This window comes from Danio rerio, chromosome 24 (assembly GCF_049306965.1).
Source record: "Danio rerio strain Tuebingen ecotype United States chromosome 24, GRCz12tu, whole genome shotgun sequence".
In the NCBI taxonomy this organism is placed as follows: Eukaryota; Metazoa; Chordata; class Actinopteri; order Cypriniformes; family Danionidae; genus Danio; species Danio rerio.
Genome location: NC_133199.1, coordinates 14307501 through 14324193, shown reverse-complemented (window position 1 = coordinate 14324193; position 16693 = coordinate 14307501). Strand labels below are relative to the sequence as shown.

General features: G+C 38.3%; 1 protein-coding gene and 1 long non-coding RNA gene across 4 annotated transcripts in view; one reads left to right on the top strand and one right to left on the bottom strand.

Moving 5' to 3' along the window:
- Positions 1 to 1382: 1382 nt before the first annotated feature.
- LOC141380689 (uncharacterized) overlaps positions 1383 to 16693 on the top strand; it is a 27821-nt gene continuing 12510 nt past the window's right edge. The window contains exons 1-2 of the long non-coding RNA XR_012399344.1: positions 1383 to 1651; positions 1871 to 1940. This is a non-coding gene — a long non-coding RNA (uncharacterized lncRNA). The remainder of the gene's footprint in view (positions 1652 to 1870; positions 1941 to 16693) is intronic.
- LOC137489218 (B-cell receptor CD22-like) overlaps positions 5847 to 16693 on the bottom strand; it is a 19090-nt gene continuing 8243 nt past the window's right edge. For 2 of the 3 annotated variants that reach the window (XM_073940691.1, XM_068217171.2), the window contains 4 exons: positions 16530 to 16693; positions 16322 to 16418; positions 6351 to 6399; positions 5847 to 6183 (listed from right to left, as the gene is read on the bottom strand). The exon at positions 16530 to 16693 is cut by the window's right edge and continues 100 nt beyond it. In XM_073940691.1, coding sequence (XP_073796792.1) covers positions 5947 to 6183; positions 6351 to 6399; positions 16322 to 16418; positions 16530 to 16693 — 547 coding nt within the window. In that variant the 3' untranslated portion in view covers positions 5847 to 5946. Of the gene's footprint in view, positions 6184 to 6350; positions 6400 to 15347; positions 15448 to 16321; positions 16419 to 16529 lie in introns of all 3 variants that reach the window. The other variant, XM_073940692.1, reaches the window with a different exon arrangement.

Sequence of the window (16693 nt, the reverse complement as noted above, 5' to 3'; positions counted from 1 at the left end):
GCAACAGTTTTTATCAGACAGCATATATATGCCCAATGTAGTGTCATCACACAGGAAAAGACTTTTAGGAACCAGAGACAACATGAGGTTGAAAATAAGTTATTTTTATATTCTACTTAAAATTGTTGCAGGACTGTTTACTTTTTATTTCCACTTTGAAATTATGAGTCATATACATCCTACGACACTCCATAGACAAAATGTGCCTGCAATGTAAAATGTACATGAAAAGCGAAAACGTGTGAAAAGTGTTGATGAATGTTTCTGAATAGTTATATGTTATGTAAATATATGATAGGATAGGAAAAAAAAAAAAAAACATTTTAGCGAACCAGAGTTATCTAGAGCCAAAATGGCCAATTATTTTTAAAACACAGGTGTTAATCTTAGTTTATGTGAATCAAGATTTATATGCACCTGGAAATGAAATTCAGGTTTTGAAATGTTTATGACTAGGTGGGGGAAATTGTAATGAATGTGCTTAACACTGTCATTAAAATACTTTAGAATTTGTATAACAGACAAGTGTGTCTCTATATAAAGTAAATTTGGTCAACTCGGAGTATGTTACTTAAAGCTCTAAACAGACATAACATTTTAAACAGAATGGCAAATACTGTATGACACCTTGCAGGTGCCTATACTTAACAAAAACACTTAAATCTTCTTTTTTGTATTGTCATTGCATTTTGTACCTTTAATAGAGTCATTTAATATATATATATATATATATATATATATATATATAAATGATATAGTTTATTCATTCATTTTCACAGCGGAATGAACCGCCAACTTATCCAGCACGTTTTTATGCAGCGGGCTCCCTTCCAGCTATAACCCATCTCTGGGAAACATCCACACACACACACACACACACACACACACACACACACACACACACACACACTCATTCACACTTATACACTCAGGACAGTTTAGCCTACCCAATTCACCTGTACCAGAGCATCCGGAGGTAACCCACACGAACACAGGAAGAACTTGCAAACTCCACACAGAAACACCAACTGACCAAGCCGTGGCTCGAACCAGCAACCTTCTTGCTGTGAGGCGACAGCACTACCTACTGCATCGCCTCTGTATAGTTTAATACTTCTTTAATATTATAATTGTAAATTAGACTGAGAGGGTTGTGGATACATTTGCAAGCTTTATTCAATGTCACCCAGAAACAACAATATAAAGATGGCAACTAACAGTTATGAACAAAGTGGCAGCAATATGAGCGTGGTCAGGCAGAGCAATGGTTAAAGCAACACAGAGAGGAGTCTAAGGCTCCTATGCGATGAGACAGGATAGGTTTGAGGCAGGCAAAAACACTCACAGTCAAAGATACAAGCAGGTTGTAACAGGAAAAGGAAGAAGTAATAAAATCACTCAGATGTCTGCAAGCAAAACAAGACTTCGCACAGAACGGATGTTGGGAGTCTGTTTATGTATGCAAGTGGGGATTGCTATCAGCTGTTGAGTAATCAGCTATTGTGTAATCATTATGGGACTTGAAGAACAGTGAATCTCTAGTACTCGGGTGATGATACCCTCTGCTGGACAGAAATATTTTGTTAAGCAAACTAACACGGCTGTTTAATTTGGTTTTATGTATAGCTATTTGCTTCTTAACTGCAGGAAGGTGAGTTCAGTTACAATTACATCTCTAAAAACAACCATAATTTCTAGTTCATTATTCAGACAGGCATGTGACTTGAAAAACAGCATGCAGATCAACAAAATTTAACACTTTAATACAAATATTTTCATGAGCCATGACAACTTATGGTCTTTTGTGTATCTCTTGGACCTGCACATATATTACATCTGAACCGTTTACATTGTTGTCTTCTTATGTTAGTTTTTCCTCTGAATTGCCTTCAGTCTCACAAACTCTTCTTCTTGAGTTCCTGTCGTCCTGATTGGTAATGGTAAGAACTACATTTGTAGAGTTTGTGTCAATAGTTCCATTCTGAGCCTAAAACATAATAAATGTTTGATGTTAATGGTGTTTATATTTTCTGTATGGCAGAATTTCAGACATGATCATTCTATAGATTTGCACACTAATGGATATGTATATGGAGATTTAACGCTTCTAATGCTCTGATGCATTGGAGCAAATTCTGAACTAGATCATTTAAATGTTGAGCAAGCAATCTCACTGTCTAGAGATTCTGTGGGGGCCAATCAGTTGGTAGAAAATTATTCCATGCGAGATTGCATATAAAGAACATATAGAGTCTGTGCCATCTAGAGTTGGTAGTATTGTCGCCTCACAGCAAGAAGGTCGCTGGTTCGAGCCTCGGCTGGGTCAGTTGGTGTTTCTGTGTGGAGTTTGCATGTTCTTCCTGCATTCACGTGGGTGTCCTCCGGGTGCTCCGGTGTCCCCCACAGTCCAAAGACATGTGGTACAGGTGAATTGGGTTGGCTAAATTGTTTGTAGTGTGTGTGTGTGTGTGTGTGTGTGTGTGTGTGTGTGTGTGTGTGTGTGTGTGTGTGTGTGTGTGTGTGTGTGTGTGTGTGTGTGTGTGTGTGTGTGTGTGTGTGTGAATGAGTGTGGATGTTTCCTTGAGATGGGTTGGAATGACATCCGCTGCGTAAAAATGTGCTGGATAGGTTGGCAGTTCATTCCGCTGTGGCGACCCCGGATTAATAAAGGGACTAAGCAGACAAGAAAATGAATGAATGAATGAATGAATGAATGAAAAAGAATACAAATTTCACAGGAGGGGTTAAAAACAATATATCTTTAACAATACATATCTGTGTTAGTGACATGCGAATGATCTGTTTTCACTTCATTATAGTTAAACTCTGCAGCAACTCCACAAATCTCATGTGTTGTGAACTGCGACTTGTAAACAATACTCGACATTGAACACCCTGAGATGGGACTATCGCAGACTATTAGCCTTACAGATTTTCAAGAAAACATGCAAATTTTGGTGACAGTTACTGTTGTAATGATGTGGAAGTTACAGCTTTCCTGTTTCCCTGGTGGTTTTAATGGATTTAAAAAGCACACAAACTGCTCAAATAAAGAAACATTCCAAACATCCTTTAATGCAAACATAATGTTTTACATTTAATTTAACATACATTTGTATAGTTTTTTCAGACTCTGTATTATAAAGAGATTCATAAAAAAAATGTAAATGAATGTATAATCATTTTACATTAACTATTCTGTAAGTCTTTCTTGTTCAGTAGAAGAACCCTCAATATGTAAGATATATGTAAGATTTGGAGGATGAGTAGATAAACTTTTTGTCCATTTTTGTGTTACATGTTTTACCTTGTCTACATATTACTACCTAAACATTTCTAATTTTACACTATTGTATGTTTTAATTATTAACATGTACCTTTAGCATACTAAACTGGATCCTTTAGCTGCAAATGAGTACAAAATATTTTTAAAAGTGTAAGGTTATACCTTTAATCTCCAGATACTGTCGATTCATTTGAACATAAAAGATCTTTTCTCTGGTTTCAGTGTTCAGGTTTGGGTTTCTGTAAATAATAAAGAATTAAATTAAGCATGATATTGATATGTGCTAATCACGTAGTTCCAACTTGAAACAGAAGAAACATGATCTGCCAAAAGAGAACATACTGAGATCTGAGATGTTGGTTTCTCTTGTAATGGATGCCTTTACTATTAAACATACAGCATGACAACATTTTGTGAACAGCATTTTTTATTTATTCTGTATGACAGAAAATCAATAAATAATACATTTAAAAAGAATATTTAAATAATCAAATACATTGGATGATTAAATCATAATGACAAATTCTGGCATGTTGTGTTTTTTGTTTATCAATTATACATTTAAGCCTAAATGTAATGCAATATTTTTAGATTTATAATAGCTTTTCTTCTGTACAAAACTATGAAAATGTATCTCATGTCATATTTCAAGATTTGTTGTGGTCATATTATGATTGAAAGCATCTTTTTCACACATGAATGACTATCATTTGACATTTACCATATTTAATGTCTTTGGGATGCGCCGCAGTGGACTATATAAAGTGATATATATATATATATATATATATATATATATATATATATATATATATATATATATATATATATATATATATTTATATATATATATATATATATTACACCATCAAGAATATCTACAGATTTGTTGGAAATAAAATTTAAATGTACATTTAAAAAATTTAAAAACTCTTCCATTCCAATCTTCAATCTACTCTGCTTCAGTTTGGAATTCGACTGCATTGATTTGACAACGTTCATTCATTTTTCTTCGGCTTAGGCCCTTATTTATGAGAGGTTACCACAATGGAATGAACTGCTAACTATTTCGATTTTACACAGCGGATGCCCTTCCAGTTACTGGAAAACACCCATATTCTCACATTCACACACACACACACACTACAGCTAATTTAGTTTATTCACCGATAGCCCGTGTCTTTGGACTCTGTAAGAAACCCAAACGAACACGGGGAGAACATGCAAACTCCACACAGGCACCAGTGACCTTCTTGCCGTAAATCAACAAGTGGTAACCACTGAGACACCGTGCCATGATTTGACAACATTTGCACGCAAATTCTCACAACACATTCAAAAACAGAAATACCACAAACCACAATGCAAATGTGTCAGAGGACCACAAAAATGCGTCAAACCCTGCTGCTTCCTATTTAGATCAACTGTTGACTTAGCATTAATTGTAATTCCTCAAACCACCAGGATTCATACAATAAGGGTGTAAAAAAAAAACTCACCTTTCAGATGTACTACCCCAGGGGTCACCAACCTTTATGAAACTGAGAGCTAATTCTTGGGTACCGATTAAAGGCTACCAGTTTGATAAACACTTCTCAAATAACAAATTTGCTCAATTTACTTTTAATTATACTTTATGTTTTTGGTAATAATTAATAATATTCATCCATGTGAAGACACTGATCATGTCAATAATTCTCACAAAAGTTATCAACAATGACTTAACAGGGTAGGAAATACCCTGTTTTTAATGTACCAATGTGCAACACTTTATTTTTATATATCTCTGCAAATATTTAAATTTTTAAATGATTACTTCTATATTAGATGAAGCTTACTGGTAAGTGGCGCTATTGTGAGCTATTTTTAAAACAGGCCTGCGGGCAACACATGTGATCCTCGCGGGCTACCTGGTGCCCGCGGGCACCATGTTGGTGACCCCTGTACTACCCTGACTCTAAACAGGAAGCAGCCAGTTTTGTCACTTTTCGGGTTCCCCACAGCACATTTTTGTGGTCTACACTATTTGCAGCACATTTCTGTATTCGCATGTGATGGTAAACTTACAATATAAACTATAAGTTGTCCGATCACTTTTGCCCACTTCTCTTTAATCTGCTTTTTGTATTCTGCATTAAGTGTTTGATATCAGACACCCAGAACAAACATCTAAAATGCATCACTCTGCAAAACAAATAAACCAACATAAACCTACTGTCACAACCTACCGTTTTTTTTTTAATTTTCATTTAAAAATATTACAGGATCTTTGTTTTTTTATTTTTGAGTTTCTCCTTTCATTTCATTTAGTTATACAAAGCTAAATGGGGAACAAATCTTAACAAATTGTTTTGCCTGCAAACAACTTTTTTTTTTTTAAATAACAGTAAAATCATTTACTTATACTCATTAATAAAATTAATAAAGATTAATAAAGAGACTAAGCAAAAAAAAGAAAAAAAGAATAAATGAATGAATCCTAAAATATGGTATCACTATGTGAAAAAAACAGACTTCAGAAACAAATAATGCAATGTATCCAACAAACAAATCCTAAAAAAACTATTAAATAATAACTTTAATATAAACATTTCCATTGGTTACACAATTGATGATACTTGCTTTAAGCTAAGAAAATAAAAACAAAACAAAAACTACATTCACTGTATCAGATCATTCATATTCATATGTTCGCTAATCCTATTGCAAACTTCAGCATATATCGTGGTCTCTTGTCCTGAGCTCTGCGCCGTGGTGCTTTTGATTTGGGGACTGGAGAAGTCAATCTCTCCATAGTGGACAATGTCATTCTTAGCATTTGGCATCTCTGGCTCTTCACTCTCCAAAAAGGCAGCATTAGCATAAACAGTGCTGATCTGCACAGGTTTTTCGTGAAGCTGAAAGAGGAAATATAATAATAGGCATAATTTGTGGTGTCAGTGTTTGAGTTTAGGTTTCTGCACATAGATGACTATTACAATAAACTGAATATTTATTTTCAGATAGTCATTTATCAGCTTCCTATTTAAAGTGACAGTAAATGCCAAAAGGCCACAGAACATACCTGATCTGTGTCAGTTTCCCTTTCAACGAACGACTTTACTCTCCGCATTCTGTATTAGTGAGAAATACAACAGTTCACAAAGGGCCTCCATTTTAAGAGATAATATGCACAGGTGAAGGCAAAGTTATTAGTGTTCCTTTGAAGTTTTTTTTATCATTTTCATGTTTTTCCAAGTTATCTTTAACAGATCAAGTATTTCATATGGACCCAAGTCACATTTTCAAGTTTCCTCAGCAGTGTAGAGTAGTGAGTGTGAGAGTACCACAATTAATATTTGAATTCCTATTTGCTCAAATAGTAAATGGAAAACACCATGATAAGTGTTTTAACGACTTTAAAAAAAAGGAAATAAACTGTGAGACAACAGCAGCCAGGGTAAGAATGCACTGTCCTGCACAGAAATCAGTGCCCAAACTCGGTTCTGGAGGGCCAGTGTCCTGCAGAGTTTAGTTCCCACACCAGTTGGACACATGAACCAGCTAATCAATCAAGGTCTTTATAGGTATACTAGACAGGGTTCATACACATTTTTACTAAAAATCCATGACATTTCCAAGACTTTTCCAGAACTTTCAAGTATTTTCATGACCTGTTGATTCATGTAAAGTCTACATACAAAGTCTACAGTGGTGTAAAGTAACTAATTACAAATACTCAAATTACTGTAAATGAGTAGTTTTTCTCAGAAATTGTAATAAACTAAGTAGTTTTTTAAAAAATGTGTACTTTTACTTTTCCTTGAGTACATTTTTGGTGCAGTGTCGGTACTTTTACTCCACTACTTTCCTTCAACCTGCAGTCACTACTTTATTTCTTTCTTGTCTTTGGTGATTGGCTAAAGTAGCAAAAATCAGTTCTGTGATTCCTGTCTAATCAAATCGCACATAGAAAGTAAATCACATGATACTGAACAATGCAGAATGCAGCAAACCTTTTAGAAGCGTTAAAAATGTCCAAGAAGAAATATTTACACACATTGACGCACATTCTTTTTATTTACTGGATGTCACTGATGAGAAAATAGATGTCGACTGAAAAAAAAAGGATGTTGACTGTATGATGACTGAAATCACCAAACAGCCTCCTTAAACAATCACTAAATGGAACAAATGAAAAATGGAAGGAAGGACTGAACAAATGAAGGACTGAACTAATGAAGGAAGGAAGGACCAAATAAATTAAGGAAGGATTCAAGGAAGGACTGAACAAACTAAGGAAGGAAGGAACAAACAAAGGACCTAATGAGGGAAGGAACAAAATTATGAATGAAAGAACGAATGAATGAGCAAACAAATGAAGGGAGGAATGAAGGAAGGACCAAAGGAATGAAGGAAGGAATGAACAAATGAATAAAGGAAGGAAAGAACAAGGGTCCTTATGAAGAAAGAAAGAAAAAAAAACGAATGAACATAAGACCAAATGAATGAAGTAAGGATTCAAGGAAGAACTGAATAAACTAAGAAAGGAACGAACGAATGAACAAAGGACCTAATGAAGGGAGGAACAAAAATATGAATCAGCGAAAAAATGATGGGAGGAACGAAGGAAGGACCGAATGAATTAAGGAACATTTTACTCATACTTTGAGTAATATTCACAACAGATACTTTTACTATTTTTGTGCAAGTAATGGTAATGGTACTTTTACTTGAGTATGATTTTTCAGTACTCTTTCCACCACTCCACATGGTAAAATAATGACGTAGTTACGTTCAAATAAGGGTCAGAGAGGATCCAAGTGCAAGTGACAAATGTTTATTAGTATCTGACAAATAAACCAAAACGTGCCAGGCTAGAGGGACGCAGAAACACAGAGCAGGAACAGAACAGGGAAACCGGATCCAGATTCTCCTCAGGGCCTGAGCACAGACAGCACAAACACATGAGCGATAGTAACGAACTGACACAGACACACAAAAGCGTCGCTCAGATATAGGCACCATAATGAGCCTCAGTTGGCGAACTAATCAGACCAACTGAGTGTCGTCATAACACGTGAGCATAACAAATCCACATGGACAACCAAAACAAAACAAACCCACGTGATCAAACATACACTCCGGAGAAGCGCACAAACCTGCAACCGTGACATTACCTCCTCCCCTATGAGCACCTCCTGGTCCTTCCAGAAGAGCTTACCTGGTGATTGTAATCATCGATAAGAGAGAGATCCAATATGTCCTTTGCAGGAACCCAACTCCTCTCCTCCGGACCGTAACCTTCTCAGTCCACCAAGTACTGAAATCCTCGTCCCCTCCGTCTCGAGTCCAGAATGCGCTTAGTTTAAGACGGACTGCCACCGGACTAATGATCTTGATGACAGTTAATGGGCCGATAAATTTAGGTGCAAGTTTATTAAATACGGAACGCAAGGCAATATTCTTAGTTGAAAGCCAAACTTTCGGCTTTAGCCTTGGTGCGCGCACCCACTTGGAGGAGGGTCTGTCTGGCCTTGCTCCAAGTGCGTCGACACCTCTGGACAAAGGCGGAGGGGACCGCGATTTCGGATTCCAGACTTGAAAAAGCTGGTGGCTGGTAACCTAAGCTACACTGAAACGGAGAGAGGCCCGTAGCCAACACTGGTAATGAATTGTGTGCGTACTCCACCCATGGGAGCTGCTGACTCCAAGAGGAGGGATTTTGGGAAACCAAACAATGTAACATGCGCTCGAGATCTTGGTTGGCTCTCTCTGTTTGTCCGTTACTCTGAGGATGGAAACCAGAAGAAAGACTTAAAGTCGCCCCCAGTAAATGACAGAATTCTCTCCAAAATTTAGAGACAAACTGGGGCCCCCTGTCAGACACCACGTCCGTCGGGAGGCCATGAATGCGAAAGACGTGATTAATGACAGCATCCGCTGTCTCTCTGGCTGGGGGTAATTTAGGCAGAGGAATGAAATGAGTAGCCTTCGAGAACCTATCCACAACGGTCAAAACAGCTGTATTGCCACCAGATGACGGGAGACCGGTGACGAAATCTAGCGAAATGTGCGACCAGGGTCTCAAAGGCACTGACAGCGGCTGAAGGAGTCCAGTAGGAGGGCGATTAGAAGTCTTAGAAACAGCACAAACAGAACAGGCCAAAACAAACTCACGTATGTCCCGTGCCATAGCTGGCCAAAATCGCTGTTTAACCAAAAATAAGGTAAGACTCCAGGATGACAAGCCACTTTGGAGGAATGTCCCCATCGAATGATGTCAGACCGAATCTCCTCCGACACAAACAAACGACTGGGTGGGCATCCAACCGGGGACGTTACCCCATCCAGGGCTGTGCGGACCCTGCTCTCGATCTCCCATGTTACTGCATAAATACAAATCCTCTGGGGAACGATGGGCTCAAGAGGAATTTTGCGCTCGGAAGAATCAAAAAGACGGGATAACGCGTCGGGTTTGATGTTTTTAGAACCCGGCCGATATGAGAAAGTAAAGTCAAAACGTCCGAAAAATAATGCCCACCGAGCCTGCCTGGAGTTAAGTCGTTTGGCGGACCTGATGTATTCGAGGTTCTTATGATCGGTCCAAACGATAAAGGGAACCCTCCAACCAATGACGCCACTCCTCCAAAGCGAGTTTGACAGCCAACAACTCCCTATTACCAATGTCGTAATTTTGTTCTGCGGGAGATAATCGGTGTAAGAAAAACGCGCATGGATGAATTCTGTCATCCGAGGCTGCGCGCTGGGACAGGATCACGCCCACGCCCACCTCTGACGCGTCAACCTCCACCACATACTACCGGGAGGGATCAGGTGTCACCAGAATGGGAGCTGAAACAAAGCGACTCTTTAATTTAGTGAATGCAACCTGTGCTGCACTCGACCACCTAAAGGGAGTCTTGGCGGAGGTTAAGAATGTCATAGGGGCGGCGAGCTGGCTGAAAATGCGAATAAAACGCCGGTAAAAATTAGCGAAGCTCAGAAATCTATGCAAGGCCTTACGAGACTCGGGAATTGGCCAATTTACCACAGCCTGAACTTTCTCTGGATCCATGCGCACTCCCTCGACTGACACAATGTGTCCTAGAAAGAGAACAGACTGTGCATGGAACACACATTTCTCCGCCTTGACAAAAAGCCCATTCTCTAGCAGCCGCTGAAGCACTCACCTGATGTGCTGCACATGTTCCTGGAGAGAACGAGAAAAAATCAGAATGTCATCCAGGTAGATATAAATAAACTGATCTATCATGTCTCGCAATAAGTCATTGCAAGTGCTTGGAAAACCGCAGTAGCATTAGAAAGCCCAAACGGAAGACCCCCGCCGGTGAAGAAGACGGCCGTATGATCTTGGCCGCTAGAGAATCATAAATATATTTCTCCATGGCCTCCCTCTCAGGAATAGAAAGAGAGTATAACTTGCCTTTAGGCGGAGACGTACCTGGCAATAAATCTATTGCACAGTCATAGGGACGATGAGGAGGCAGAGAAGCAGCTCGAGACTTACTGAACACTCTTTTCAGGTCGAGGTACTCACTGGGTACGTTTGACAGGTCCATGCACTCCTCCTAAAACACAGAACAAGAAACAGCAGAACGAGCAGACGAAAGACAAGACTTATGACATTTCTCACTCCACGAAAATATGGAATTAAGACCCCAATTAATGTGAGGGTTATGAAGAATTAACCAAGGATGTCCTAAAACCACCGGTGAGTTGGAACAGTCAGTTAAAAAAAATGAAATGTGTTCCACATGATTTCCAGAAGTGATAAGTTTTATGGGTTTGGTGGAGTAAGTGATAGTAGAAAGGAAAAGCCCACTGAAGGCGTGTACTGCAATGGGTTGTGACAGAGCTATAACCGGAAGTTTAGAACTGAAAGCGAAACTGGAGTCAATGAAATTTCCCTCCGCCCCGGAATCGACGAGGGCATGGGTGTCATGACTTCCTGAACCCCATGATACAATCACGGGCAATAAAGTAGCAGCCGTAGAGGATTTTTCCAAACTAATTTCACCCATCAGTAACCTCTTTCCTACTGATGGGTGTTGTCTTTTACGGGACAGGAAGCCACCCGATGACCCGCCCCTCCGCAGTAGAGGCAGAGTCCCTCCGTTCTCCGTCGACGCTTTACTTGCACGGACAGGCGGGATCTCCCCAGCTGCATGGGTTCCGGGTCAGCGCTTACTACTTCCAGTGTCGCAGCCAAAGCCGGAAAGTCAGGGACGGAATCCGGAAACCTGCTCTGCTGCAGGCGAGTCTCACGTCGAAGCAGTCTGGTGTCCACTTGGATGGCCAAATCTACCAACTCGTCAAGAGTCTTTAGAAGATCTAAGGAATAGATCGCATCTTGAAGACGATCAGATAATCCGTGCAGAAACATGTCCCATTGCGCCTCTGCGTTCCAGCTGCATTCAGCGGCTAGTGTTCGAAACTCGATCGAGTACTCCGCCACGCTCCGATTCCCCTGGCGGAGTTCAGCGAGGACTCGAGCGGCCTCTTTCCCGGAAGCGACCCGATCAAAAACCTTTTTAAGTTCTTTGGAGAACAGGTCAAACGTAGAACAGCATGGTAGTCTTTGTTCCCATGCTGTTGTTCCCCACTGGGCTGCCTTGCCTGAAAGGAGGGTGATGACAATCGCCACCTTAGATTGCTCTGAGGAAAATAATGACGGCTGCAGCGAGATGTAAAGGGAACACTTAGACAAAAAGGATCGGTACAAGAGAGGCTCTCCAGAGTAGCTGGTCGGAGGTGGAAGGAGCAGCTCAACAGAGCGACCAAGAACCGCAGGCGCTGGTGACACTTCTTGTGCAGTCTCGGGGGTCGGTGCAGTATCAGCCTGTGCAGCTCGAGTAACAAGTTGTTGGACCTGTGAAGTGAGCAGTGAAACTTGGCCAACCAGGGCCTGGATCACCCGAGCCGTAGTGGCCAGGGCCTCATCCTGTCGATCAATCCTGGCGTTGCTCTGAGAGACGAATTCGGAGATCTGGGAGACACTCGCTGGATCCATGTAAAGGTCAGTTCGTTCTGCTACGTACAAATAAGGGTCAGAGAGGATCCAAGTGCAAGTGACAAATGTTTATTAGTATCTGACAAATAAACCAAAAAGTGCCAGGCTAGAGGGACGTAGAAACACAGGGCAGGAACAGAACAGGAAACCGGGATCCAGATTCTCCTCAGGGCCGGAGCACAGACAGCACACACACATGAGCGATAGTAACGAACTGACACAGACACACAAAAGCGTCGCTCAGATATAGGCACCATAATGAGCCTCAGCTGGCGAACTAATCAGACCAACTGAGTGTCGTCATAACACGTGAGCATAACAAATCCACATGGACAACCAAAACAAAACAAACCCACGTGATCAAACATACACTCCGGAGAAGCGCACAAACCTGCAATCGTGACAGACATTCAATTTTATTACAGCATATCATAGAACACGCCACAATCTATTTTGTTTAAATTAGTTTTTATATCTATGTAAAACAGATTTTGATAAAGCTTTCACAGCAACGGTGTGACGAATAGAGGGAAATTATTTTATATAATATGTTAAAAAGAAAAAGTTAACCCCCCCTAACCCTTTATCTCATATTTTTTGTTTAATTCCTGTTCTAGTTCTTATGAGTAAATTAAATGATTCATGTAGTTCACTTGGGCTTTAGCGCCATACGCTTGTGTGTGAGTGCAAAATGCGGCAAAGCCCGAAACTGAAAGCAAGACGTGAATTTTAAGGGACTGTTTCATATGGATTTATTAATCATTCTTACTGTTTACTGAATGCAAACTGTCATACTTTATTAAATATGCAAACCCCTCACTGCATGACAGCGTAGCACCTTCAGCAAACCTCCTAATTCCTGTAGCACGAGGGCTTCATGATTGTTTATGAGCGTCAAAAGTGGTTAATCTGTTCAGCGAAATATCTGACTGCGTGTCACCGCATCCTTAAGGACTAAAGCGATATAACTGAAGAAATGTCCACTGTGCTGAGCAAGAGCGCTTACTGAACAGCAGTGCAGCATCGTTGACATAAGCATGCCCAGGCCCAATTGTAATGTAAGTGTGGGCCGTCGGGGGAGACGGGAGAGGGGACAAGCGTGCTTTGGCCCGGTTCAAGGCAACTGTAGTGTGAGTACGCCCTTAAACTGCACTCCAGCAATGCTATAACATGTCTGTCTCCTAATCATTAACAGGTATGGATAAACAATCATTTAAAGTGGTCTGTGTGAAATATTTATCATCTTTACTCTAAAGAAATGTTTGGAAAATATGTTAGAAGGTGTTAGTTCTATAAATTGATTCGTTTTTGGTTTAATTAGATGATAAACATTAGCCACTTGTGGTTAGCAAAAGCAGCTGAAGCTAATGATGAGTTAATGGTTAACTTAAGTGATGTGAACAGAGCATGTAGTGATGAATGCATTTAGAAATATGCATTAGATCATTTTCTAAACACCTTCAAATAAGTAATTGTTGTAATTGTTACATGTGTTATGAATGTCAGCCAGATTAAGTTAATATTGTGTATATTTTTGTAGTGATTTTCTTCTAAAATGTTGTGAAAGCAAAACACTGTCCCATAAAATATTCAATTTGAATAATAATAAGTGATGGTAAGAGTTCAACGTTTTAATGCTGGATTTTTGGTTTTAGAACATCATAATTTGATTTCTCAATAACTTAACGTTATTAAATGAGTAAAAGGGAAATGTATTTAGTTCTATATTTTTTGTATTTCTCATAAATATATTGAAAAAGTGTTAATAAAAATGTTGATGTAATGTAATTTGGAAATGGTGTGAAAGAGAATGTTACATTGATTTAATTATAATGACTAGCATCAATTTTGCATTTATACAAGTAGTTATAGATGGGGTAAGAAATATTCTTTTAATAATTCTTGTAATGTTACTTGAGTATCTCAAAGTAATACTGTAACCAATACTGTATTTTAAGAAGTGTTTCAAGTATTTTTGTTCAATGTATTAATGACTTTTGTTCACAAAGAAAATCATTTAGTAATATGTGTATTGATATAAGTGACACATTTGAATTTTATCGTATTGAGAAAGTTTGGTTTTATTCTAGAACACTTTGTACAATGTGTTAGCTTTAAAAAAAAGTAATTATCTTTCCTTATCATTCACAGTTTTGTGCATGATTTGGCTTGTGCTGGTCCAGAATCCCCTAGGTCTGGAGCCGGTAAACCTAACAATGTGAAAGTTTTGGCCAAGGACAACTAACTTATATTCAAGTTAGGGCTGCACAATATATCCATTGATATATATTGCATTGCAGCATTGATATCGCAATGTGTGCATCCGCATTAGACACATCACTGGATATGCATTGTCGGGATTATAGTTTAATACAGAGTTTAATCATAATGAAGTAAAAGTTTATCATCTGCATGCATTTCTAAAGAGATAGTTCACCCAAAAATGACTTATCATTTTTATTCCACCCTTCACTTGTGTCAGACATTTATGAGTTTTCTTTTTTTTTAATTGACACAGAAAGAACATAATTTATTAACTCATATCGTATTGAATATAGTGAAGTATGAGTAAATAGTGAGTACATTTTAATCTTTCAGTTACCGGCTCCTTTAAGGCCTGTGACAAAGATTTTTTGTAACTTTAATAAAGATTAAATAATATACAATGTAGACTGTGCAGTGTTGATTATTTAATATCTGTACCTAAATAGTGAATACCTAATAACCTTAATTCACAATTATCTTTACTATATTTTATTGATCTATGCTTGTAATTTATTTGTTATATATTATTTGAGATTCACTCCTCTACAAAATTCTCCCAATTAATCCAAATAAACCTGTTAAATCATCTGGGGAAATTGTATTCACATCGTAATATATATCACAGAAATACAAAATATTGTAATGACAGATACTTGTTAAACTAATTTTCATGACTTTTGCAAAACTTTTTGGGTTTTTCTGTTTTTCCAAAACTTTTCCAGGCCTGGAAAATGCCATGTAAAAATTCCATGACTTTTCCAGGTTTTCCATTATCATATGTACCTTGCTAGAAACTTTCAGCCAGGTGTGTTGAAAGAAGCTAGAGTTAAACTGCAAAACACTGGCCCTCCAGTACTGAGTTTGGGCACCCCTGCCATAGACGCTGCAATACAAACACCAAGCAATAAATTAAGTCAAAGAAAATTTTATTAAGTGTTGCTTTATTAAAATATCTACCTACAATATGCTTTTAAGATATTAAGATGCTTGAAGATATCTTTAAAATCTTTAAGATGTTGGTCACCAAGTTGTCACCCTCTTGTGAAAAGGGTTTATTAATTTGTTCTATTTTTTTTCTTATTTTAGTTTGGTTGTAATAACAGCCAATTATTGGCTTGCAGACTTCTTTTTATTGGATGCAGACTTCTATTTGCAAGCTGAGACTGCATATCTCCTAGATGCATTGTCAGACACAATGCACTTAATGGAGCTAGTGATGTCACTCTGAGAGGTATGGTTAGGCATCAAAAACCTTTGCATGCAGCTCAGATTAGATCTGCAACAAGTCTGTATTAAGAGCTCTCTCATAAGAGCAGTTAAACTGATTACTTTTGAGGTCATTATTATACAGCCTAAGATTTTTTTCTCAGTTGGCTACAGAACAAACCACTGTTGTCCAACAGATTTAAATAATATGTCTAATCAAACTAATTAACCTAGTTAAGCCTTTAAATTACACTTGCTAAATACTTAAATTACAATGACTAGTAAAATATTATTTATCCTGATAAAGAATAAATAAATGAGTTGTTAAACATTTGCTGAAATATGTTGGAAAAAAATAGCCATTAAGCAGCACTTGAAAATATTTGGAAAAGTACAAAAAATTCTTAGCAGGGCTTATAATTTTGACCTGAACTCTGTATAGCAATGTGAACTTCAGAATGAATTTATTTCTAAGTCTGGTCACTGTTTTGCATGTAACTAATACTTGATGCCTCAATAAGTGTGTGAAAGGCCATAATAATTCTGCTTACCGTAGGAAAAGTGTTACCAGCAGAAATAAAAACAGAAACACTGAAACTCCTCCAACACAGCCAATGATCAAATACAGAGATTCTAAGGCAGCAGCATCTGGACATCAAAATAAATAATAATAAAAGTATTAAAAAAATCAGTTCAAACAGAAGCTATATCCTAAGATTATTATTAGAAAACATTAGTACATATCTGTAATAAACTCACTTTCGACAACTAGCTGGATCCCTTCTGACGTTTGATTACCAAGTTCATTCTCTGCCTTGCAGAAATACAAACCTGCATTTTTTGTATCTGCATTAAAGAACAAGCTTTCTCCAAATATCAGTTGTTTCTCCTCTCCACATTTGTACCAGGTGTAGTTCATTTTG